The sequence below is a fragment of the Oryzias latipes genome, chromosome 4 (genome assembly GCF_002234675.1).
Source record: "Oryzias latipes chromosome 4, ASM223467v1".
NCBI lineage: Eukaryota > Metazoa > Chordata > Actinopteri > Beloniformes > Adrianichthyidae > Oryzias > Oryzias latipes.
Genome location: NC_019862.2, coordinates 24,822,916 through 24,847,044, shown reverse-complemented (window position 1 = coordinate 24,847,044; position 24,129 = coordinate 24,822,916). Strand labels below are relative to the sequence as shown.

The 24,129-nt window shown below is 42.1% G+C and overlaps 2 protein-coding genes and 1 long non-coding RNA gene across 3 annotated transcripts; 2 read left to right on the top strand and 1 right to left on the bottom strand.

Annotated features, from left to right (window-relative positions):
• Positions 1–2,662: 2,662 nt before the first annotated feature.
• On the bottom strand, positions 2,663–7,463 carry LOC101172485 (non-specific lipid-transfer protein). The gene is made up of 5 exons (XM_004068165.4): positions 7,333–7,463; positions 6,187–6,277; positions 5,977–6,106; positions 5,803–5,882; positions 2,663–3,103 (listed from the first exon to the last, which is right to left on the bottom strand). Exons 1-5 carry the CDS (start codon positions 7,353–7,355, stop codon positions 3,008–3,010), a joined length of 420 nt encoding a protein of 139 aa, XP_004068213.1. The 5' UTR covers positions 7,356–7,463; the 3' UTR covers positions 2,663–3,007.
• Positions 7,464–7,566: 103 nt separating this feature from the next.
• Positions 7,567–9,040, top strand: LOC105353988. The gene is made up of 2 exons (XR_002873198.1): positions 7,567–8,690; positions 8,847–9,040. It is a non-coding gene; the product is annotated as an uncharacterized LOC105353988 (long non-coding RNA).
• Positions 9,041–13,500: 4,460 nt separating this feature from the next.
• Positions 13,501–19,209, top strand: LOC101157046 (zinc finger protein 648). Its single transcript, XM_004068264.4, has 3 exons — positions 13,501–13,653; positions 15,635–15,754; positions 16,339–19,209. Exons 2-3 carry the CDS (start codon positions 15,752–15,754, stop codon positions 17,668–17,670), a joined length of 1,335 nt encoding a protein of 444 aa, XP_004068312.1. The 5' UTR covers positions 13,501–13,653; positions 15,635–15,751; the 3' UTR covers positions 17,671–19,209.
• Positions 19,210–24,129: the final 4,920 nt, after the last annotated feature.

The following is a 24,129-nucleotide window of genomic DNA, read 5'->3' as shown; positions in this document are numbered from 1 at the left end:
CTTATAAATTATGTTAGTTTGTGAGCTTACTTTATATTAATTACTTTTATTATAATTTCTCCGGTTTTAACAATTTTAGCACATATTGGAGCACCTCCTGGAATCTTTCCTCACTGTTATTAAGATAATTTTCCTCCACCTAGTAAGATCTTGCATGGAGCTCGAGGTGGAGGGAGAGTGTCAGTGATCTCGTATTTCTTCATTTTTTTAATAATTGCTCCACTCGTTGATCTCTTTTCAATAAACTACACGCTTATCTTAGATTGCTTCATACCAGTCTTTTTCAGGTCTACTGTCTTGACACGGGTGTCGTTCAACAGCTCTTTGGTCTTGATCATGGTTAAGACATTACAGTCTGACTGTGTAACCCTTGTGCTGTCCTAGTCACTTTAACATTGGGAGTTGGGTCATCTAGACCCACTAGACAGTGCACTGAACCTTTTTTCTTCAATGATTTGTGATCTTCACTGGTGTCCATGGATTACATGAAATCTTTCCACCTTTATCCACCTTTGTCATGGTAGGGAGAACACGTCAATGCAAGGGTGAGGTCATCTAAGATAGCACAAGGGTTAAAAGGATGACTACTGCACTGACCAGAAGGCACTTTTAATGTCATTGTACGTTTCTATCATGTATCATTTCATAATTTTTCATACAAACCACAGATCTTTCCTGTTAAATGATACCAAAAGATCTGTATTTTGTTTTTCATGTTTTTAATGTGTTCTTTTAGCATTTTTCTCTCAGGGCAAAAAGAAAGAATATTACGATTAAAACTATGTTACTGAGTATGTCGTTATTCCAATCGTGGTGCATCACGGGCAGATGAAAAAATGCAGTTTGAAAGATCTTATAGTTATGTACAAACAATAATAAGCAGCCACTAGCTCCCTCAACTCCTTACGGATACATCCACTTGCAGAAAAATAGATCTACTAATGTCTTTGTTTTCCTTTACTGAGCTGGTATGAGGCTCAAAACTTTACAGCTGGATAGCTCCAATATTGCTCACCAATTTTGTTGCACCAGTGATGTTAGGTTGGGGTGGCGAGGAGATGGAAGCTAGCAGGAGAGATCGTAAACAAAGGCATGATGGGAAGGCTTACTCCATGCCAACGGTGTATCTCATAACTCAGAGGTGAATTTCTGATGAACTCCTGCCACTCTGCAGAAACTATGTGCTAGAAAACGTTTTTAGATCTAAAACCAGTATAATCATAATTAAAAGACCACTGGGAACATTTTTAAAATAGATCAAAAGATAAATTGGACTTTTAGATCATTCACTAAATCTACAAAAACACAATGAAGGTCGTGCTGACCTTCTCTGTACTCCTCCAGAAACATCCTCAAAGCGAGTATTTCATCTGTGGTTTTATTCTCTGGCATGAAGTCACTTTTTCCAATTGGTTTATTGTGACTCATTGGCTTTGTTTCTCTGTAGTTTCCACAACTCTTCTCTTGTTCTTGAAAATAGACACCTGGACATTTCTCCATCCCGATACTCACACTTGCTGTTCTTGATTCGCATGATTGTTTTGGCTTTGACTTTATGTCAAATGTTGTTCCTGAACTGATGGTATATAATAATGGAATTCATTGCGTTTATAAAACATTTTATTAACTTTACTATAAATTTTTTAACCAACATACTAACGAGCAGTTTTTCTTTATGTCAGGGTCATGAGCAATGGTTAGTGGGATCCTCGTGACTTTAACCTTGACGCCCCTGAGAGCTTTGCAGTGCCCCTGACTGTCTTGCATGTGCGCAGCAGCTGGAGTTTTGTACATTTAAATATTAGTAACATCTGGATGAGTGGATGTGTGTTTGCTGAAAACAGTGCAGAGCTCGTCACCCACATTCATGAACATCAAATTAAAAATGCAGATAACCTTTTCTTTTTTAGTTTTGCAGAACGGACATTTTAGTTTTTATTGATGTTTTTCATGTCATTTGGTGAGGCATCCTGATCATTTGGCTTGCTATAGATTACATTTTTAAAACCAAAAAAAGGAAATCTGGAAAGAAAAAAAATCTGTCACCGATGGTTACATTCTTAAAAAAAAAAAAAATTAGATTTGAGTCTAAAAAAATATGAAGTAATTTAAAATATTTTTTCAAAGTTAAAATAATCTCCCATAAAACAAAAAATATTTCATTTTTTTAAGTCTTAAAATATAAATAGAACCACAAAAAAAATCAAAATTTATTATTGGACATACATGCACAAGAGCAAAAGAAACCTAAGTTGACAGTGTTCAGACTTTAAGTACCTCTGGGTAGTTCTTATTGTCAAAAACTTGACAAGTCAGCATCTTATATTGTTTAAAAAAAAAAAAAAAACTTTTCAATCAGAAGTCTTTCTGATCCTGTACTGCTTGTTTAAACTATTGGACCGAATAAACAGAACCAGCAAAAGGCAGCAAAGCAGCAGGTCTGAGAAAGAAACAATAAATCACAAACTGTTTCTAGTAAAAAGGGAGGTGATGAGTAGTGAAAATTCTGAGTCAGGATGTCACCATGGTTAGTTTATCTGTTCATACGGCTGCAGAGCTGAAAGACTAAGTTTCCAGAGGATCCAGCCTCTGTTTCTGCCTGCAGGAATATCAGCGTTTCAAAAGAGCGGTGACCATCTGGACGAAAGGAACCGCAAAAGAAAACAGAGAAAGACTAGTTTATTTAGTAAAAATCAGTTCAAGATCACAACAGAGAAAGCAGCAGTGGGTTACAACCGTGAACAGGACCACCAGTCTGACACCAGGAGGCACTTAGACTATCAGGCGGATGAAGACGCAGTGCAGACGCTCCCAACAGAAGGGAGTCTTCTTCGTGGAGAAGTGCTCACAGAGGTTAGTACCACAGTCCCAATCCTAGCAGGCTGTCACCACAATCATGAGAGAGTCAGAGGACGCTCAATCAGGAAATCAATCATCTGTCCTTCAATACCCTCTGGTTGGACCAGCTGGGTGGCCCCCGCCTCGCTCAGAAGAGCCTGCTTCTCCTCTACAGCTTGGCTTTGCCTGGTTGCAGCTGCAGGGTCTGCAGCTTCATGGCAAGCCCCATGTTTCCAGTAATCTTCAGTTTGCCCTGGAAGAACGCCTGCCAAACCAGATGGGATAGGAGGGGTGGGGGGGTTGAGAAAGGAGAAGGGGGTCTCATTAGAATGGCTGTGAATCTGATTTTAATGCGAGACTGAAGGTCCGGCTGCTGGTTTGGTGAGTCTACAGATTATCTGGATCTGGAGAAAGTAGGTCGAAGGCAACAAAGGTTGACCAAATGACCCAAACAAGAGCTGGGCACGTTTGAGAGCGCACGACAGCACAGAGTGGTCTAGATCCTCCAGCAGTGTGTTATTGTTGCTAAACGTCCAACATTCATTGTCAATTGACAACGGGGGAGGGGAGAGGGGGGGGATCTATTTGGAATGTCATGTAGGGGGGAACTAACAAATACGAAAACTGAATTACTTTATTTTTTTTAACTTTAACTCGCTCTGGGGTATAAGTCGCAGCAGCCGAAAAGATGCATCATGAATAAGAAAAACAAAAATCATATCTAGCACTGGAGTTTAAGTGGAAATTTTGGGAGAAAATGCTGCGTCCACACCAAGCGCGATTCACGCTTCAAATTCGCATCTGCAGCCTCTTTTTTGACACGCTTCAAACTCGATGCTAAGTGCTTTACCAAAAATGTGTTCATAAACCAGACGCCCCCAGTCACGTGTGGGAGAAGTGACCCTAAAGTTTACAGCCTATGTATGGGATAATGCCAGATGAAATGTCCATCGTTAGACATTAATGGACGACACCTCAATTAATTTTGCTATAAAGAATGTTGGATTTTAAGTTTTTTTTTGGAACTATGATAAAAACATGAAACTAAATCATCTTTGCTGATAATTTACTTTTTCTGCTAGTCCTGTGTTCAGACTTGTTCTCCTTCACTCCCTGCACCGTGTCTCTCACCCTGGGCTGCGCAGCGGCTGTCACTGCCTCTGCGCTGCAGGCGGCGCGCTCCCTCTACTCACACACGCGCGCGTGCGGTTTCAGAAGCACATCCTCATTGATTCTACAACAGAAGTTTCCGTTTCGCGAGGAAATACCACAAATTTACTGCGTTCTAATTATTCATTTCCATTATATTCATTTCCCTTACAAGCTGCGTGCGTTCTTGAGTGCGCGACACGGCCGCCCGCCGGAGGATTTCGCGTTGGGGGGGTTTTTACTGTTCTTTTTCACTCAGTAACACCGAACGTGCACCGTTAGCTTTCGATGAATATCACTACATGTTTTGTTTGGGAACTATTTTGTGTAGCACAAAGTTACGTGTTTGTATAAATCCTGCACTCCTGCATGGCGTTCCTCATGGGTGCCAGGCTTCATGGCTACCGGAAAGATGACAAAGTGTCTGCAGACTGTTTATTACTGGGCAATATATCATATTCTGAGAAGATGTCTGTACCAGAGAGCACAGGTGAAACCTGGCGTGCAGCTTCAGAGCGGTCTGCTGCAGAAGAATCAACACACCCCCCCAACACACTTGTGTGCGCTCCTTCCTCCTACACACTCAGCGCACTGACACAAATACACACAGTCATTCTACAACACCTACCGTATTTTCCGGACTATAAGTCGCCCTTTTTTTTCATAGTTTGGCAAGGGGTGCGACTTATAATCCGCAGCGACTTATATTAGAACTAAACTGAAATAAATACATTGTTAACCCTCCTGTTATGTTCATTTGTGAGGAACAGAGATGATGTTCCTGGGTCAATGAGGTATGTTAAGTGTTAAGAGTATGTTAAGTGACTCAGAGAATCAGCAAACTTTTTTTACAGTAAGATCTTGAAGGCTAACAAAATAATATTCTTTTTTCCAATGATTTCATAGATTCAGAAATGCAATAAAAATGACAACTGTTTCTACAAATACAGGATGAAAACAGAGTATTAGTTGGACAATGATGCTTCATGAAAGGAATAAATAAATAAGTATGAGAAAGATTTACTGTGAAATTATGACATAAACAGTCTGCTATGATTGTGTCATATGAGGTTGTGCAAGTTATTAGTTCTTGGTCTCAGATTTTGTCAAATAAATTTCCCGTCAAAATGCGACTTATACTCCAGTGCGACTTGTCTGTGTTTTTTCTACTTTATAATGCATTTTTGGGCTGGTGCGACTTATACTCCGGAGCAACTTATAGTCCGGAAAATAAGGTATATGGTTTGTTCATTAGCTAGATAGTTAGTAGTTACTGTTATTGGTTAATAAAGAATACTGCGTTGTAATTGTATTCATTTGCAACGCGGCCGTCGGGGGATTTTGTGTTTTTTTTTGTGTTTTTTTTTTGGGGGGGGGCTTCAGTTAACCACGACACCCCGCCCCCTGCTGGTTCATCACCGCGGTGATCAAAAATCCCACACCGTCACAGCTCTTGTTCAAATCGGCACATTTCTGAAACTATTTTGCATCCTTTATGAGGGAGGTCCAGGAATGCCCAAAGCACTGGTCCAATCGGACTTCGAGTAAGCTGTGGGTCAGCTTAGGCTTAAACTGATCCACCAGCAGATATGAGCAACAAACAGAAGAAGTGCTCAAACACCAGGATGCTGTGGTTGTTGCTGCTGGAGGCGTCACATAGTCCTGCATGACTAGCAGAACAGAGTTTACACACTGAAGCACAAACAGAACAGTCCTGAAAGGATTCCAAGTCTGACATGGATCACAGAGGTTCTTATCATTCCACCATGACTGGTATCATGCCTTCTTCTCCCTACCCAAAGGCTGAACACTTACAGTCTGGGGGTTCATTTTCCCCGTCATCAAAGCCAGCAGATCGGCGTCAGACATGGCGATGGTGCAGTCAGCCTTCTTATCTGCAGGCAGTCACAAAATGGCGCGACAGGTAAAAGTCAGGAACGCCAGAGTCTCTCCTTCAACGTTTTTGTTGTCTCCTGCAGTTGTCCTCACCCGTGTCCGTGTGAACGCTGCCTCTGCCGTTCTTCACGTCCACAAACCAGGTGGCCTCCTGTCCGTTCGGGCCGTCCCTCACTTTGAAAGCAAAAACTCCACCGATTTTCTTCACAAACTGCTCCCCATCCTGGAGGAGAGGAAAAGCTTGCATGAGGAACGAGAGTGTGTCCCGCTGTGGGTGAGGCAGCTATGTTTCCCCACATTTACCTCCTGTAGCTTCTTGCTAATCTCCTGGAAAACAGCGTGGGCTTTGAAGCCCTCCAGCCCATCTCCAGCACTGGTGTTCCATGCCTGGACCCTGAAACAATTACATATTTAATCTGGTGTCAATATGTTTCATTTGTTCATAAATTATGAAAGGTAATTTAGAAATAGTCATGTGTTCCAGTTACTTTTCATGTAGGGAGGCTTCTGGTCATGCAGAAAATATTAACTTAAAAAACTGCAAAAGTCAATACACTTTAATGAAGAAAGTAAACATTTTCTTTCATCTGTAAATATGTTTGTAAATAACAAAAGTCAAAACCCATTAAGTACACAATGAGTTCCTCCTTTTTTTGGTTGGAGACAAAAATGTTATGCTTTCTGAAAATATTTCAAAGCATTTGGGATATATGTTTAAATGTGAATCATTTATCAAGATTTCCTTGACTGTCTCCTTTGTCGTGTTGTGGGGCCCTCAAAAAATGTTAGCCCCGGGCCACAGAATAGTCTTGATCCGCCCTTGGTGACAAACATGTACAAAATCCATGATAAGGGTTAAGAAGATCAGTTATGATGTCAGCGCCCGCCCCACTGTGATTGGCTGAAACAGAAGGAGTTTGCTCCCTGCCACAGAAAAGCAGCATAGTTCTACTAATGTTGATAGAAGTGATTTTAATGAACAGATCAAACCATCAAGTGTCTTCAAGTTTGCTTTTTTAATTTATTTAATAAACAAATGAATGAAGTCTGGTCTGAACCATCGGGTTTGTTTAGCAGGAATCCTCAGATCTTCTCAGAATCTTATCAGTTGGACCAAAGCAGATAACAGCCCAGTGGTCAAGCCGCCATGCGCGCGTGCACTGCTGCAGACACTGCTGAGAATCACGCGCGTGATTGTTGTAAAGCATGACATCTTTAGATGCACGTGCAGCTGAACTGTTAAAGCACTGAAAGGCCCCCCTTTTTTGTACGAAGAGCTGGTCTACACGCTGGACTGGAGTACAGCTGCGTAAGGAGAGCCGGTTCTTCAGCCACAACAAGCGCTACTGACAGAGATTCGCTTCTTTCATGCCGCCAACCGCGGCTGCTCTGTGCCGCTGCTATTCGACCGCCTAGTGGCGAGCACCCGCTTATGCACAGCCTCCTTACCTCGGTTTTGAATCTTCGGGCATTTTGTATGAAGGAGAGGAGAAGTCCTGAAACGTCCGGCTGTTAGATAACAACTCTCTTCCAGCTCACTTCCGCCTTTTCCAGCTTCCTCCGCCCGCAGACGCGACGTATCGATGCCAGAGCAGAGCTGCGCGTCAACAAAGCAGCTTACAAAAAAGGAAATAATTATTTACACGTTTGAAATAAAGGCAGTCATGAAGGGGTAAGTGAAGTTAGAAATACACAAGAAACATCTTTTTTTTTTTTTTTACTTTGAAGCTTGTTTTATTAAAACACGCTCAAAACATTGCCTTTCCTTCATTTTGATATTTTCAAAATAAAAGCAGATCTTGATAGTCGCACAACTTGTTAGGCCTAGTACTTCCCACTCAAGGGGGAGGGGCTTATAGTTTGGTCGCCACTGCCTTTATAATACATGTCCTTTAACAAAAGTGAGAATAAGTTTCTGAAGTTCAGACAATGTCATTTACTTGCTTAGCCTAGTGTTGTTGTTATTGTTGTTTTTTCTTGTAGCACTTTACTGCTTTCCTTGAAGGCCCAAAGCACTTTATAGTCACTATCCCATTCACCCACACTCACATTCCCACACTGATGGCGGCTATCCCAAACAATGGCGCCAACATAAAACCACCAGGAGCAATGTGGAGTTCAGTGCCCAAGGACACTTCAACACATGGGCGGGCGAGGCAGGAACCGAACCTGTCATCTTCAAGGCAGAGGTCGACTGCACTACATCCACACCACTGCCGTCACACACTTTAAGGAACACTTTATGTGACAGACAGGGCTGTGGGTGGTAGTTTGTCCCTCATGGTGTTCCATAGATGAACATTCATGGCCAGCACCTGTCTGTTGAGCTGTGATTGGCTCACAAGGCTGATAAATAGCAGCTGTGGGAGTTCCATCTAGATGCTGGTTTCCTGGTTTGGCCTTGGTGGGTGAGCTTGACATGTGGACCTTTTTTTTTTTTTTACTAAAGCTTTTAATCATTTGAGTCCTTTTACTAAAGTTTTTAGGCATTTGAGTTTGCAAGATTTTAAACTCTATTTATATTAACAGGTGGTGGCATGAGTTCTGACCCTGGGGCATGAGAGGTAATATAAGGGTTTGTAAAACATGTGTTTGTCCCAGGGGAGAACTAACTTATTTTTCTTTTTCCAGCAGAGTTGCCACTGCTGTTTTGCTTAGTGTTTTTAGTCATTGTTTTTAATGTTTTAATCAAGCTTGACACCCTTGCTTTTATCCATTTTTAAACTGTTTTGTGCTCATTTTTAGTATCTTGGTGTCTGGACCTGGCTGAGGGTGGCTGCCTCCTCCTTTTATCCTTATGGTAGCTGGTGGGTGCCATATTTAGTATTGTGTAAGGGGGACCCCCCTGTTTTCAGCCCATAAATTAGTGGTGACCTGCTCAGGTGCACCTCTTCTGTTTTGTATTTTCTTTTAATCACTGTTTGGGTCGTGGTGTGTTTTGTGTGCATTTGGGCCCTGAGCAGGTACTCCTGGTGTGAGTTGGATCAGAGATCTCCCTTGGTGGTGGTTGTGGCTACCCGCCAGTGCAGTGGGGCTGAGTCGATCCAGGAGGCAGCCGCCCTCATGCAGTGTTGGAGTGCGGTCCAACTGTCCGAGTCTATTTTAACTTTCTCTTTTATGGAATTTGTGTCAAGTTTTTAATAAATTGTATATTTTTTACCCCTTTATGAAATCCAGTCTCCATTTGGGGTGCACATGTAAGAGGGCCTTGGGTCACATTTAACCAAAAAACAGATACTGGCCTGATACTAGACTGTTCAACTTCTCCAATGATCTATATGCTATAGATCAGGGGTGGCGAACAAGTTTGACACCAAGAGCCAAATTTTATCACTGTAAGAGTCAAAGAGCCACACCACGTACTGACCTGCCAAGACGTACACACAAACACGCAATTAAAGGCATATTATTTTCCATAAAACACTCCTCTCCCTGCAACACAACTGCAAGTATTGCACTTGTGTTTATTTCAAGGAAAGTGTCCACCCTCAATACACATCAAATGCAGCTTAGCCAGAGTTAACACAGCGACTACCCTGGAGGTCAGATACCCCCTCCACAGGCACCTCTCTCTCTCATTGCACGCACACACACACTCTCTCTCACTCTTTTTCCTGCCTCTCTCTGACACAACTACTCAGTGATGGGCGGTGAGGTTGATGCTGGTAAAGCACTGACTCCTCTGAAGTCAAATTTATGAAGATAAAAGCGGAATATTTCACCATTCATCCAACACTGTTTAACTGGTAATTCTTTGTATCTCAACACTCCTCTTTCAATGACAAGTACACAAACATCTGGACAGAGCATCCTTCTGGTGTCTGAGTAATTCATATTCACAATAAACACATTAAAGACATTACATTTCAGATGTGTGTGGCATTCATTTAATTTTGACCTTCAGTAAAAAAAAAAAAACTTTTATAACTTTTTTTTAAAATTTAAAAACTAATCTTTTTGCATGAAAAACTAATAATTGATGGAATATTAAAATATTCACACAAGCATGCTCAGTCATGTGTGTTTTCCAAACTACATCTCAGAATTTCATACCTTGGAGAGAGTGATGGGATGATCTCAGTGGGATTTCTCTTGTTTCTAGCAATCCTCTGCAGATCAGGTTTATATTCAGTTGAAGTCTCTCTGAGCAGTTCTTTTACGTGAGTGTCGGTCAGAACGGACCAATGCCTTGATTTCACGTGTTTCAAGATAACAGGGACTGGCAGACATATATTAAGGAGAACACAGGCAGCAGATTGAGAGCAGCTCTTTTACACACGGGTATTTTTCCGTTCTCCAAAATGTAACAGGGCCTTCTTTCAAAATAGATTTCAGCTCAATCGTCTCCGGTTTGCTCGCTGCCTCATTGGTGACAAGCAGGGATATCAGGCAATAAGTCTCTGCATTAAAGGATCGATGAGAAAAGTGATCTGCGGTCGTTTCTGTTGCAGTATGGAAGTTTTTCTGGAGCATAATTAAAAATAAAAGTCAATACCAGAAATGCTTTTTCATTTTCAAAATGAAGCTGCATTTGTTGACTCAAAATTAAAGTAAAGTTCCGTCCAGTTGCGCAAGCAGCATCACGTACTGCCCTTTATTCATTTGGATTGCAGCCTTCTGCTGTGAGCTCCACAAAGAAAAAGCTAAAACTTGTTAATAAAGGAGACAATTTGTGTCAGATGATCAGGAAGAGTTTTTAATTTTCCCCGGGATACGTTTTGTTCTTTTCTGCCATAAACAAGCTCATAAAAATAAACACAGTGACTTGCCATTCAGTTCAGTGAAAAAGTAAGAATCTTCCCATTCTTCCAGAAACGTCCTGTGTTTATCTCTATACTCTGAATTTCACCATGTTGACCATGAGGTTAACAGTCTGCACGCCCATCAAATCTTTACCTATGTTTTCCGGCATTGGGCCTAACCCGCGGAAATGATTGGCGGTCACGTATGTGTCGCATCAAAACACCCTCACTGCCAAATTACTTATATTATTATTTATTCTTAATACTCTCTGATGGATTTGAGTGTGGTTTAAGAGAAAAAAAATATGAAACTAGGCACAATATATAGAAAATATGATGAGACGCAAAGAGCCGCATGCGGCTCGAGAGCCGCGTGTTCGCCACCCCTGCTATAGATGCTATAGATCGCTATAGATCGTGTGGCCATTTGTGTTTGTATGAAAAGTGGGGAGGTTATATTCGGGTTTGTGGTTCTTTGTAATGTTTATCTTCATTTTCTAAATAACTGCTGACTTTTCAACTGCAGACGTTTGCATTGGGGAGTTTCTGACATTTCTTTTATGTTTTTGTAGTATTACAGAATCAGAATGAAGTTATTTTTGGGTTTGTAAAGATGTTTCACTGTGTAAAGGCCAAACAGGGAAATGTCATGCATGTTAGTAAATGGTGCCATCTATTGGTGTCTTGATAATTTGCTTTGATTTTCTTTAGAATAGTCACATAAAAGTTAGTTTTCACTGTATCACTGGAACCATGCCACAGTCAATTTGTATAGCTTTGATTGTTTATTTATTTTTTGATCCATCAGTTATTTAGGCCTGCTGTGAGGGAGAGGTAGAGCAGTCCATCTCTGATTGGAAGATCGAACGTTCAGTTCCTGCCTTGCCCATCCCATGCATTGAAGTGTCCTTGGGCAAGACACCTTACATTGCTTCTGATGGTTACAGGTTGGTGGCAGTGTTTGGCAGACAGCTGCTTGAGAGAGACATAGAGTGGCACTGGAAAAAAAAGCACAGAAAGAGACCTTTGAACATCTGAAATAGCTCGTCGCCAAGGCCCCAACTCCAAAGTTTTATGATGTTAACAAGCCAGTGACACTCTCAGGTGATGCAATTTCACAAGGCATGGAAGCAGTTTTACTGCAAGATGGACAACCACTGACCGGCAGCAAAGATATGCTCCAAAAGAGCTGCTTTCAATTGTGCATAGCTGTAAGAAGTTTCATCAGTACATGTACATTCAGATTGAAAGTGATCACAAGCCACTGGAGAGCATCTTTAAGAAATCTCTCCCATGATACTACAGAGAATGCTCCTGAGATTGCAAAAATACAGCCTGAAAGTGACTCACAAATCCGGCAAAGAACTTCATATTGCAGACACACTGAGTCGAGCATTCTTACGAGATAAAGAATAAGATTTGATTGGAAAAGAGCTGGAGGTAAACAAGATTACACCTCAACTGCCAATGTCAGAGGAAAAGCTGAATAAGTTTAAGAAAGCTAATGCTGAAGATTCACAGTTACAACATCTAAAAGTGAGAGTTCAGAGAGGATGGCTGAAAGAACGACACACTGTTCACAAAGAAGTAGTAGTATCAGTAGCTGTGGTCTTTGAGAAGGAGGAGGAAATTGGCACATCTGTAAAAATTGACATGCAAAAGAGAAGAAAAATACAGAATTAACAAACGTTTCTGTTTTTTTAACAAGTATTTTCATCCACAGGAGAATGCAAACTGAACCTTCTTCTCTACAGCCTCATCTTTTAAAAAGGTTTAGTAAAAACAGACAAATAAAAGCTCTTATATATATTAACAAGTTTCTGAAAGAATGAGACAGATGAACAGTGTTGCTCTGATATGTGTTAGAACTTCGAACACATTGAGCTCTGACTGTGTTAGAAGTTGTGCTCTATACATAGAGCTCTGTGTGGAGTTAATTCAGTCTCAATAATCAGAAATGCACACAACCGGTTTCACAAATACACACGCTTTGATTCAAAACTGTAATTTTACGCAAACGTGCAATATAAATTTGGAAATGCACACGATGTGTTTCACAAATGCACACCCTGTGTTTCACAAACACACACGTTGTGTTTCACACATGCACAATAAGTGTTTCGCACAAATGTGCACGCTGTGTTTCACAAAAACACAATACATTTTTTGGAAATTCACAATAAACTTTTCAGAAATGCACAATAGATGCTTCATAAACATCATTTTTAGGTATACTTGTAATATGAAGTCACACATCGTGCAAATTTTAGAATGTGCATTCACAAACCCACTGTCATTTGTGAATCTCCCCACATTTGTGAGAGATTTCCTTGCGGTGAATATTGAGTATACCTTCACACTGCAGGTCAACTAATTTTACCATTGGCTAATAAATTACTATGAATTATTTATTATTATTGTTATTATTTATTGACTTACAATTGATTCATTATTATTATTATTGACTTGTTATTTACTTATTGTTGGGCTTTTCTAAATAATTTAAATTACATGTCAAAGAGGTCTAAAACTTCTAAATGTTTAGAAATTGTTTTTAAAAATTATTTGTAATATTTTTCCTGCAACTATGCATTTTTCATTAAAGTTTGAGCTTTTAATGCTGACTGTTTCTCTTATTTAACAACAACAAACTATATATATATATTTAAATAAATAAATTGTATAAAGCTACTTAGATGCCACCAAAGGCTATAGAAATCATTGTCATGTGGGCCCCGACTACCTCACCAAGATGGAGTCTCGCTCCGCCACAGTTGGCCAGGCTTCCCAAGCGGGCATGTCTCCTCTAGCGTTATAACTCATTGTGCCACACACCTGACTTTCATTTGCAATCACTCAGTTCCTTTTGTGCTGTGGTGGATAAACACCTCACTGAACATAGCCTACTACTTTGACGGACCTCCTCCATTTTTTTTGTTCCAAAGAAGAAAAAGTACAGCAAACACTCTCCACGCAGATGGAGAAGACATAGACCTTCAGCCGGATTCGGACTCTGAGCCGTCTTCAGGTTAGATCTCATTTTGTAATTTCCCATTTCATTGTACATACAGATACAGAGGAGGAGATACTGAACTTATTCTTAGCGTCTGTGCATGCATTTGCATGCAGTTAAAGAGTGAAGTCTTTTCAGTTGTGTCATTGTCAGATTTAAGATAAATCCAGTCAGAAAAAAAATGGACTGTTCTTTGTCGGAACGACATTACTTTTTGAGGCAAGTGGTGAGGCAGACCGAGTAAACGATGCCACCCTGGGTACAGGGTCCGGGGAACCCAAAGGCGCTTTACAATAAAAGGCACGCAGATTGTTTTCCAAAATGAGGACAAGACGAGGTACCAGTTTAAAGTAATTTTATTAACACTAAAATATATTTAAAAAAAAAGACAATCATACTGGGGAGGGAAGATTGGGTATAAAACCTTTCTGGGCCGAGGGTTACTAACAGAATGCTGGGCTGGCTGACGTGGAGGAGATCTGTAAACAAAGGTAAAAAAAAAGGAAAACACCCCACTCAGTGGCATGCAGGTGTGACATGAAGGAACGTAATGGACACCAGAACACACACATGCCCCAACTGAGCCTCCAACGCTGTCGCCTGACACGCCCCGCCTAAGCACCCGGTCCTAAGAAGAAGGGGGGGGTATAAACAGGAGTGGGCAATATGATGTTAGGGCAGCTAAAAACAGCAGTTAGTGCCCACCATTACTCACTCACACATAAACCATAAAAAGTCCCAAACCAGAATAAAAACCAGCACGTCTGTTACAGGTCCTTAGGACCTGCCGAGAGGTCCCAAGTCCAATGAACCTCGAGTAGTGAGGGGTTGACGCTGCTCTGTTGGCCGCACAGGCGGTGTGTCCAAGCTCACCGACTGGATCCTGAAGCCCACCGGCAGGAGCTGCAGCACCCTGGCCTGGAGTTGGCAGCTACGAGCTGCAGTTGAGGCCAACCACACCCAGGATCTTCAGACACCCTGTGCCCAAAGCAGAGAGGAGTGCGTCCGAGGGGGCAGACAGGTAGCGCTGGAAGACCACTAGCTGAAGCTGGCAGCAGCAATCCGCAACTCTTAAGCAATAAAATCAAAGGGAAGCCAAGCCAAGCAAAAATGGTGCATCTGATGCCTCGGCATACAAACAAATCAATTAAAATCAAATAATAAATATTAAGACCAGGAGCCGGTTTAGCTCGTGCCGGTTTAGCTCGTGCTGGTTTGCGGCGCCTTCCATCCGTGTAACCAGGGTTCGAATCCGGGCTGCTCCCTATTCCCTTCTCTGCTTCTGTGCCGGTCCCAAGCCCGGATAAATTGAGAGGGTTGCGTCAGGAAGGGCATCCGGCGTAAAACATTGCCAAGTTATACATGCGACTCATCCTCAAAGGAGAGGTTGTTTCGCTGTGGCAACCCCTGATGGGAAACGCCGAAAGAGAAAGAAGAAGAAGACCAAAAAAGGCAGAGGCACAGACAAAATAAACTCTGATCACCTGAGCAGGGAGGAGAAAGTCATCCACACCTTCAACTCGCTTGGGCGAAGTTTCGGATACCGGATTCTTTTTAAGCTATGAATACAACTTATTTAGAAATCCTAAACAGGCTCTCAGGGAGACAACATCTTACCACTTACCAGGAAGCCCAGAAGGTTAGCCACTAGGAAATGAGTGGGGTATGAGTACAGCACACCAGGTGCCCAAGCGTTGGGCCAAACAATTTTTATACCGCTCTCAGATAGTCAGGGGATTGCCTGCAGCTGTGCAGCATCATCCTGCTACATTTGACATGACTCTATGGACTTACAAAACAAAAAACAAAGACAAAACAAAAAAACAGGAGGAGGTTAAGTTCTTTCTCACATCATTCATAAATAGCACAAAGAATGGGGGCTCCTGTGCTCTGACACCAATCCTGACACTGATCAGTGGGGGCCGCAAGCTGTGAGCTCATTAAAGCAGATCGGTAAGGTGAGCCCGGCTGAGAGCTCGTTTCTGCTGACTCGCAGGATAGGTGATGACCCAGAGGCACTGCTGCCAAACCCCACCCACTCCCACACTTATTCAGCGCTCCAGCCGGCTTCAGGGCATTTCTGCTGCACCTCCAAGAGTCAAACTCCTCCCGAATGGTAAGCTGTTCTGTGTGTCAGCGGCAAAGACTAACATGAGTTTTCTGTCATACTTTACAGGGATAACCACAAAAGCGAATCAATTGAGTTGATTTAGTTGATTTTCTCTTTCAAGATTAAATTAAATCATAAAACCTATAGATTGACTTTTTTAAAGTACTTTCCAGTAACACTGGAAAAAATTGAAATTAGTAATGCAGGCTTTTTCCTCCTATAACCTTTGTTCTATCCAAGGCACTTTAACATTGGGAGTTGGGTCATCTAGACCCACAAGACAGTGTGCTGAACCTTTTTTCTTCAATGATTTGTGATCTTCACTGATGTCCATAGATTACATGAAATCTTTCCACCTTTATCCACCTTTGTCATTGTCAATGTAAGGGTGAGTCATCTGGAGCCCATAAGATAGCACAAGGGTTAGGTTACTAATGCAAGTTTCACCTTTAGTCACTTGAAATTAACAGTTATATGGAAATGTTTTTAAAATTGAACTAAAAGGGTTTTACATGAGATCCTGTTCATTTGAATTTGGCAGTGAAATTCAGTGTTTGTGCAGAAGATCAACATACTTTTGCATCTTTCAGATGTCAAACAGGGTGGCTGCTAGAAGAAAAAAGAGGAAATGCCATGGGGGGCTGTGTGCGACCTCTTCCCCTCAAGAAGAACATCTTCATCAGAATCAGGGAACTGACTCTTCACCTGGGAGCAGCTCATCTGCACAGAGAGACTGCGCAGTCCTGTATCTGAATCCCCAGACACCAGATTGCACGCTGCTGCAGAGGTTTGCTGCGCTTTCATCAACCGAAACAAACTATGAGTGCAGCAAAGCTGTAGATAAGTCTGAGGAGCAGCATGAGCAGGGTAAGCAGCATACCCTCAAGGCTCCTCCGAGTCTAGATAGCCCCAAGGACATGGAGAAAAGCTCCTTGCCTGAGGTCCAGGGGAGCTCCATCAGTTCTTCCGTGGAGTCTGAGAACGTGCTAAATAAGTCTGATGACAAAATCAACCGACTCTTGGTAGCCATGAAAAAGCGTGGAGCAGTAGACACGCAAGACCGACCCTTCAAGTGCACCCACTGCCCCTGGGCCTTCAAGAAGCTGTGTAACCTCCAGAGTCACCTGCAGACGCACTCCGGCCTCAAGCCGCATGTGTGTGACATCTGCGGGAAGGCTTACTCCCACCAGGGTACGCTGCAGCAGCACAAGCGGCTGCACACGGGGGAGCGGCCGTACGGCTGCCCCTTCTGCGCCAAATCCTACGTCTGGTCTTCTGACTACCGCAAACACATCCGCACTCACACGGGGGAGAAGCCCTACAATTGCGCCACCTGTGGCAAGGACTTCATTCGGTCCTCCGACCTTCGCAAACATGAGCGCAACATGCACACAAACGACAAGCCGTACCCGTGCGCGCGTTGCGGCAGGACCTTCAACAAACCACTGTCCCTGCAGCGCCATGAACGCACGCACCTGGGGGAGCGGCCTTTCGCGTGCCCGGACTGCGGGAAGACCTTCACGCTGGCGAGCCGCATGGTGGAGCATCAGAAAGCGCACAAGGGCGTGCGCCCGTATGTGTGCGCGGTTTGCTCCAAGACTTTTACCAAGTCCTCTAATCTGGCGGAGCACGAGGCCATCCACAGCGGCCAGCGACCCTTCACTTGCACTGACTGCGGAGCGGCCTTTGCCGCCGCGTCCCGCCTGGTCCGGCACCGATTCATGCACGTGGAACAGAAGCCGCACAGATGCTCCGCGTGCAGCCGGAACTTCAGCCAGCTCGACCGCCTGCTGCTGCACGAGGAGCAGAGCTGCGCAGGACGCATCTTTGTCTGCGGGAGCTGCGACCGAGCCTTTCGGGGAGCATCTAAGCTCGCGCAGCACATGCTCACGCATGTGCGTGAACACATTGATACATGCTAAAAGCACACTACACCCCGCACACGCACAACTCAGCCTCCGCGGGCAGTTGTACCAGCTGTAACTACCCCCTCACCCCCACCCCCGTTCCTGCAGTGTAGACAAGCAAGGGTGGACGCGGTGGTTGAAAGTTTCCATCAGAGCACCACTGACACTGGAGCTGACAGCTGAAGCCTCGGGGAGGGGAGGGGAGGGGGGGGTGTCTTTTAGAAAGAATGTAAATAACCGTAATGAGACGCGCAACGCTATGCTATAGGAGGGCGGGCAGACCCCCTCTGACGTGGGTCTTGTAGGACGAGCTGTCCCATCTGGACCTGGCGCCTTACTAAGACCCCCCCCCCCCCCCCACGCACACCTTACTGAGTATGAATGAATGAAGGTTTGAGAAATTGAGGATGCAGTTGGATTACATAACTTGAAAGCTGCAACATGTGTTCCATGATCCGATCATGTGAACTGACTGTGACACAAAGTTACTTAGAAACTTTAATTTATAACAATAGCTATCAAGAACAGAGGACTAAGGACATGCGTGTGGAATAGTTTCAAGTGGGAACAATCCATGTCAATCCTCTAACCTCTTGAGGCCTGAATTTATTTCCAGCTATATTTCCAGCTAAAAAAAACTTTGTAGATACTAAATTAATGTGACTTTGCTTCTGAAGTAGTTCGAAACACAGAAAGTACAACAATAAAGGACAATGTCCAAAACTCACAAATGGCCCACAGAAAAAAAAATAGCCTACATTAATGAACAGACCCTAGAATCTGTCCCTTAAAGAAAAGCTTGACCGGTGAATGTAACAAACACTCAGAACTGATACCCAATGACAAGACCTCTGCAACAAGTTGTGCTTTGTACATACTGGCCTTGTGATGCCTGTTCAAGAGTGTGCTGAACACGGATATTTGAACGCAGATTCTTGACTGACTTTTGGTGTTGTATAATTCCAGCTGGACACAAACAGCAATTAATAATTTGTCCTTCATGATCAGTTTTCAAACGGTTGGCACTTGTGTTTTGAAAAAGACGCCACCTGCATCATCTTCAAATCCACGTCCATGATTGGTCAGAGTTCAACACGTGTTCAATTGCTGCACGTTTTGTACACAGAGCCTGAAAACAGACTTAATAACTTACGTAGCGATGCATGAAGGCAAGACTTTGGAACGCGGAGGCTCAGAACTGGCATATTTACATTGCGTTTACGTTGACTTTTGACTGGAAATGGTTACTCGAATGTGTGTTTCTGAGCCTGGTGTGAACACAGCATTAGTTTCTAAGGATAACTGTCAGAAAGAAAAACTGGAACAATGAAATAACAAAACATTAACGTTATTCTGCAGGGATTAAAATTAACTTTAAACGGGGAATGAAGGATACAGAAACAGTTTATTTCTAAAGGACAATTACAAACAGAAAATGTATGCTTTTGACTATAAATCGGGAGCATTATGTTTTTTTTTCTTTGTTTTATCAAACTGTAACGTTCCAAAAGTGTGAGCTGATTACAATCAATAAATTCCAGTAAAATCCAAAGATGTCCATGTTGTCTCCGCCCGAATTCTGATTATGATACAGATTTTATTTTCACGGATGAGGTCTCCCATTGGAAAAGATCTCAATGGGATTTCCTGGTAAAATAAAGGTTAAATAAAAAAAAAAAAGGGAGGGGGTTAATTCCTATTAGGCATGATCAGCAGCCTTGACTCTCCATCCCATGTCCATGATCTGTTGCTCTCATATTCTTCCTCTCCTCTCTGTCCTCGTGAGAATCCTGATATTTCCCTGCTCCCACCCCCTCTATCCTGGTGGGGCTCCCACAGATGAAGAAATTTGATATGAGGTTAGAATTTATCAGATTACATTACAGATATTTTAGCAGACCCTAGTATCCAGACTAATTTAGTGCAGTTGGGACTGTTGGGGCACAGTGGACTTCTTTCCTGGGATTTGAACCCCAGCAAACATTTATCGAGAACAATATTTGTATTCCTAATAAAATGGAAATGTGTCAGTCTTGCTGGCTGAGATTTCTTTCATGACTGGGTGACATGTCCTGCATGACATGTCCTGCTGTCCCACAGACTGGACTCATGGGTAACACCTGCTACAGCTAACAGCGTCAGCTGCACTGCCCCCACCCCATCTCACATTTGGCCACTGCAGACTAATGGTAAAGGGAGACGGGTTCTGTCGTGTTGTCACTATGTCCGTGCAAAGCGAGAGTCTGAGTCTGGAATCACAGAGATGTCTTTGGACACGTGTTCCTTCAAATGCAGCTTTTTACTGCTTTTGATTTAATGCATCTGCAGCAGAAATGATGCTGCCAACGTCAAAGCAAGTGTTGCCCACTCCTAAAAGAAAGTCAGACATTGATCATTTATTATACCTGTCAGCTTCCATGAAGCTGTTTCCAGTCAGTGGAACATGAGCTGCTCCTGACTGGGATGGCGGTATTCTGTTTTATCCTTTAAATATACCATTAGAGTTAAGTATCATATTTATTTGGAGTCCAAACACAGTCCACCTAAGTGATTAATAAAACACACACTTGTTTACCTTGGAGAGAGGGTAGACTTTTTAGCACCACAAAAGTTTAAAAAAAAATCTTTTCCTACCACAAGTGGTTTGATTTTAGATTTTTAGTTAAAAAAAAATAGGGCACAACTGCTTTTTTAATGATGGTTTGATGGACTTTGAAAATTATTTGTCTACATTTTTCCACCTAGCTTTTCTACTTTTGACTGAGCCCTCCGGGTGCCGATGGTAAAAAAAACCAAAAAATCTGATAAACCGTGCGCACAGGTTGCTAATTGCTTCTCCATTCCTCATAATGACTCAGGCCTTTACTTGGTTCAGTGTTACACTTCCTACAGACAGTATATACTTAAGTGTGTTGTAAGATATTTGATATTTTTATTTTTATACTCTGAAGAAACAAATACATGGTATAAGTCCATTTTATTTTTCCCACAAAAACAATGTACACAGTGCACATCCCATTCCCAACCAACACAAAGTTACACGTACACTACATACAAAACACCAGAAGACTTTACTGTATACAGTTACAGTAAAAAAAAAAAAAAAAACAACTATGCTGCATCCTCTCTTCTGTTGCGGTCTGGCCACAGCACCTCATGCACATGGCAAGCAATATTTTCCCTTGCCAAGAAGCAGGGAAAATATCACCTAGCATGACAAATTCAGCCATGACAAGCATCAGCTGCTTTATCTCTACATACGTCCTCCATAGCTTGGAGAAGACGTTTGTAGATTTTGGTCATACACTTTCAGACTTGCAGTGGTTAGCGCTCTTGCCTCACAGCAAGGACGCCCACGGTTTAAGTCCCAGCTGGGGGACCTGAAACAGAACACCAATGGGGGACCTTTCTGGGTGGAGTTTGCATGTTCTTCCCATGCATGGACTCTGGCTTACTTCCACCGTCCAATAACTTGCTTCTTAGGTTAATTGGTTACTCTAAATTGTGTAAATGTGAGTGTGCATGCGTGTGTGATTGTGGCCCTGCGACAAACTGACGACCCGTTCAGGATGTCACTTACCTTCGTCCACAAGTGGCTGGGATAGGCTCCGGCAGCCCCGTGACCCTGAAAAGAAACAAACGGTTTAGAAGATGAATGAATGAAAAAAAAGGATTGAGGAATGGAGAATATGGACGGAGATAAACACTTCTCATTTCGGAAAGTCTGGATAATGGATACAGTGTACCTTCGCAAATGTGGCTTTACTCTTTGCCCAGCCTACCTTATTGTATTGACACATGATCAACCAAAGAGGCTCAGATGTCATCAGAGATTACGGTTCTTGGCCTTCCTCATCCTCGTCCTCCCCGTCCTCCTCCTCTTACTCTCACTCCAATGGCTCTGCCTCTATTCCCAATGTTGGCATCCATTGCTCCAAAACAGAAAATCACACCTGTTGTCCTTTCATGCTAATGTTCTGGTTGCTAATTGTAAAATTGTATGATAGGCGTTTGCCCCTGTTATGAGTCAGTGTGCATATTTGAATAGCAGTATGGTCCTTATAAAAAGAAGATTTTTTTGTATGAAAATTGTGCCAGAATCAGAGAATTGTGTGTAGTATTTTGGAAAAAGAGTGTTTTAGAACTGCAATATGAGTGTAAAGCAGGGTCTGTGCTGGTAGTTAAGCAGAATTGGATCAAGGGCTTGGTGAATGAGTTACATGGTTGTGGTAATTGTGTCTCGAGTACCACAATTTGCGTGTAAACAATTGAGAAAAACTGTAAAAATGTCACTTTAGCTGTAAAACTTCTAAAGGGGTCTGTCCATTTTGAAAATGAGGCCGTCTCAATTCAAACCTGAATGTTTCAGAGTGGAATAAAAGTATAGGAAAATAAAAATGTTTAAAGATATAGAAGAAAATTGCATTTTTGGTGTTTTTATCATGTTCCTGTGGAATTTTTCTGATGATGGAGGACATATATAAAGAATATTAAGACTAATATTGGGTTTCTTAGAGTTTCTTTATTCAAATCGTTGTGAATCAGGTGAAATCCTGCTGCTCTTTGGAAGAAGACAACACTGATTTTTATGTTTTGCTTAAAAATGACATAATCATAGTTAATAGACCACCGGGAACACTTTTAAATTAGATCAAAAGATAAGCAAAGTAGGACTTTAAGAGGAGAAAGAGATAGAAGTCTTTGGAAAATGCAAAATAAAGGATTGTTCAGATATTTTCATGGCAAACCACCTGAAGCTTTGAGTTTGGACTTGGCTCTGAACCCTGTCATATTGTCGTGCTGATGCTTCACTTCCAATGTGTAAACATGTTCTTAAATTTATCATTGATAAGGTCACCTCGTCTAAGATTCAAATTTCACTTCCTGCTTGTGATATTTCAGTCCCAGTTCACTGCCCTGCCTCTTTTGACAAGTTAGAGCCAGTTATATTGGACTTTCTCACAGAAGATTGTCTGTCATCTAAAGACTTCAGTTTTCCCACATGATGTGAGCCCTCCTCTTTGTCAAAGCGGGTTTTCCCACGGGGCGCAGCTGTTCTTATTACTATTCATAGCAGTGTGAGCCAAAGTGTTCAAACATGCTGTAAAGTTTACTTTTTGGATTCTGCAGTTCTTACAACTGTGAGGTATGTTTCCAAAACTCCATTTCATTAAAAAAAAATTGAGAAAATAAATTAATGACCTTTCTGGTAGAGCACACTTTCCTTGAGGTCTGAGTCTGTTTTTAAGACTGTTCTGGATCGGCTCTTTTAAAAGTTTAAGGAATTTTTTTTTTTTTTTTTTTTTGGCTACAACTGTGTTGTTGATTAAAGTCTCACTTCAATAATCATTTGATCTATTGTTAAAGCTTTCCCAGTAGTCTTTTAATTTTGATTGTGCTGTTTTTAGGCTACATCAACACAAAACAAGCTGTGTTGTTTTACGGAAACCAGAAAAGGCAGGTTAAAATTAAATTCCCAATATACCATGGTCTGGGCAAAAACTTGAATCTGATTGGCTGCTGGGTGTGCATTAAAAAGTGGTAATCCACAGGGATAATGCCTAAAAAAGAAGTTCTGGTCACATTTCTTAAATGTTCTAAATCATTGCCCTGGCTTCTTTAAAACAAACCTTTGTTTCATCATCTGGCAGAAAACAAGCTGTAAAAGGTAAACTTTCTCTCTGAACTGATGCTTTACCTATCGTGCATATATATATCGCTTTCCTTTGCTGCTGTAGACGAGGTCGGTGCCAGCTAAGAGCCGCGTTGTCATGTTACCGTGACAACGTGCCACACCACGCAACAAATAATCAGTTTTTTGGGAAAAAGACAATATAAACCAGAAAAATAACAAGATTAAAGTACAAAAAACTGATTGAATATTTATTTCTTTTGTAAGTGGCCATGGTAAAAGCGGAATAATGGCCTTCTATGTGTGCATTAATGGAAATTAATGCACTCTCGCCGGACGGTTCAGGCTTCCATGGCGTTAATTTCTGATAGTGCACACTTCGTCTGGCACTATCCCTTACTTAGCTGTCACACACCTAGGTGTGTGAAATTTGTTCTTCGCACTTGACCCATCCCCTGGGGGAGCGGTGAGCTGCCGGCACAGCCGTGCTCAACCCCATAGTGCTGTCATGTGATTTGTGCGATAATTAATTGGGACTTGTAATTGATTAATTAATCTACTTTTAACCGCAATTATTTTGAACTTACGAATGGCTATAAAACGCCTAATTTTAAGATGTTTTCATTCCAGACATTGTGACGGTAAAAGATCTAATTAAACAAAAAAAAAACACTTTTCAATTCAGCCTCTGGGTGGCGCTATTGGTTCAGCAAAACGATGGGACCAACTGATAACAAATAAGGCTGAACAAAAACAGCTTGAATGAAAAAGGGCATTTATTCTGAATAATTTAGAAACAACATAAACTAACAGAATTTGTGTATGTCTTTATTAAGCAGTAA

Coding starts and splice junctions, on each gene's coding strand:
- LOC101172485 (XM_004068165.4), bottom strand. CDS start 7,355: ATGCCCGAAGATTCAAAACCGAG. Junction 6,107..6,186: donor TTAGCAAGAAGCTACAGGAG/GTAAATGTGGGG, acceptor CCTCTCCTCCAG/GATGGGGAGCAGTTTGTGAA. Junction 3,104..5,802: donor GGAAAATGAACCCCCAGACT/GTAAGTGTTCAG, acceptor CTGGTTTGGCAG/GCGTTCTTCCAGGGCAAACT.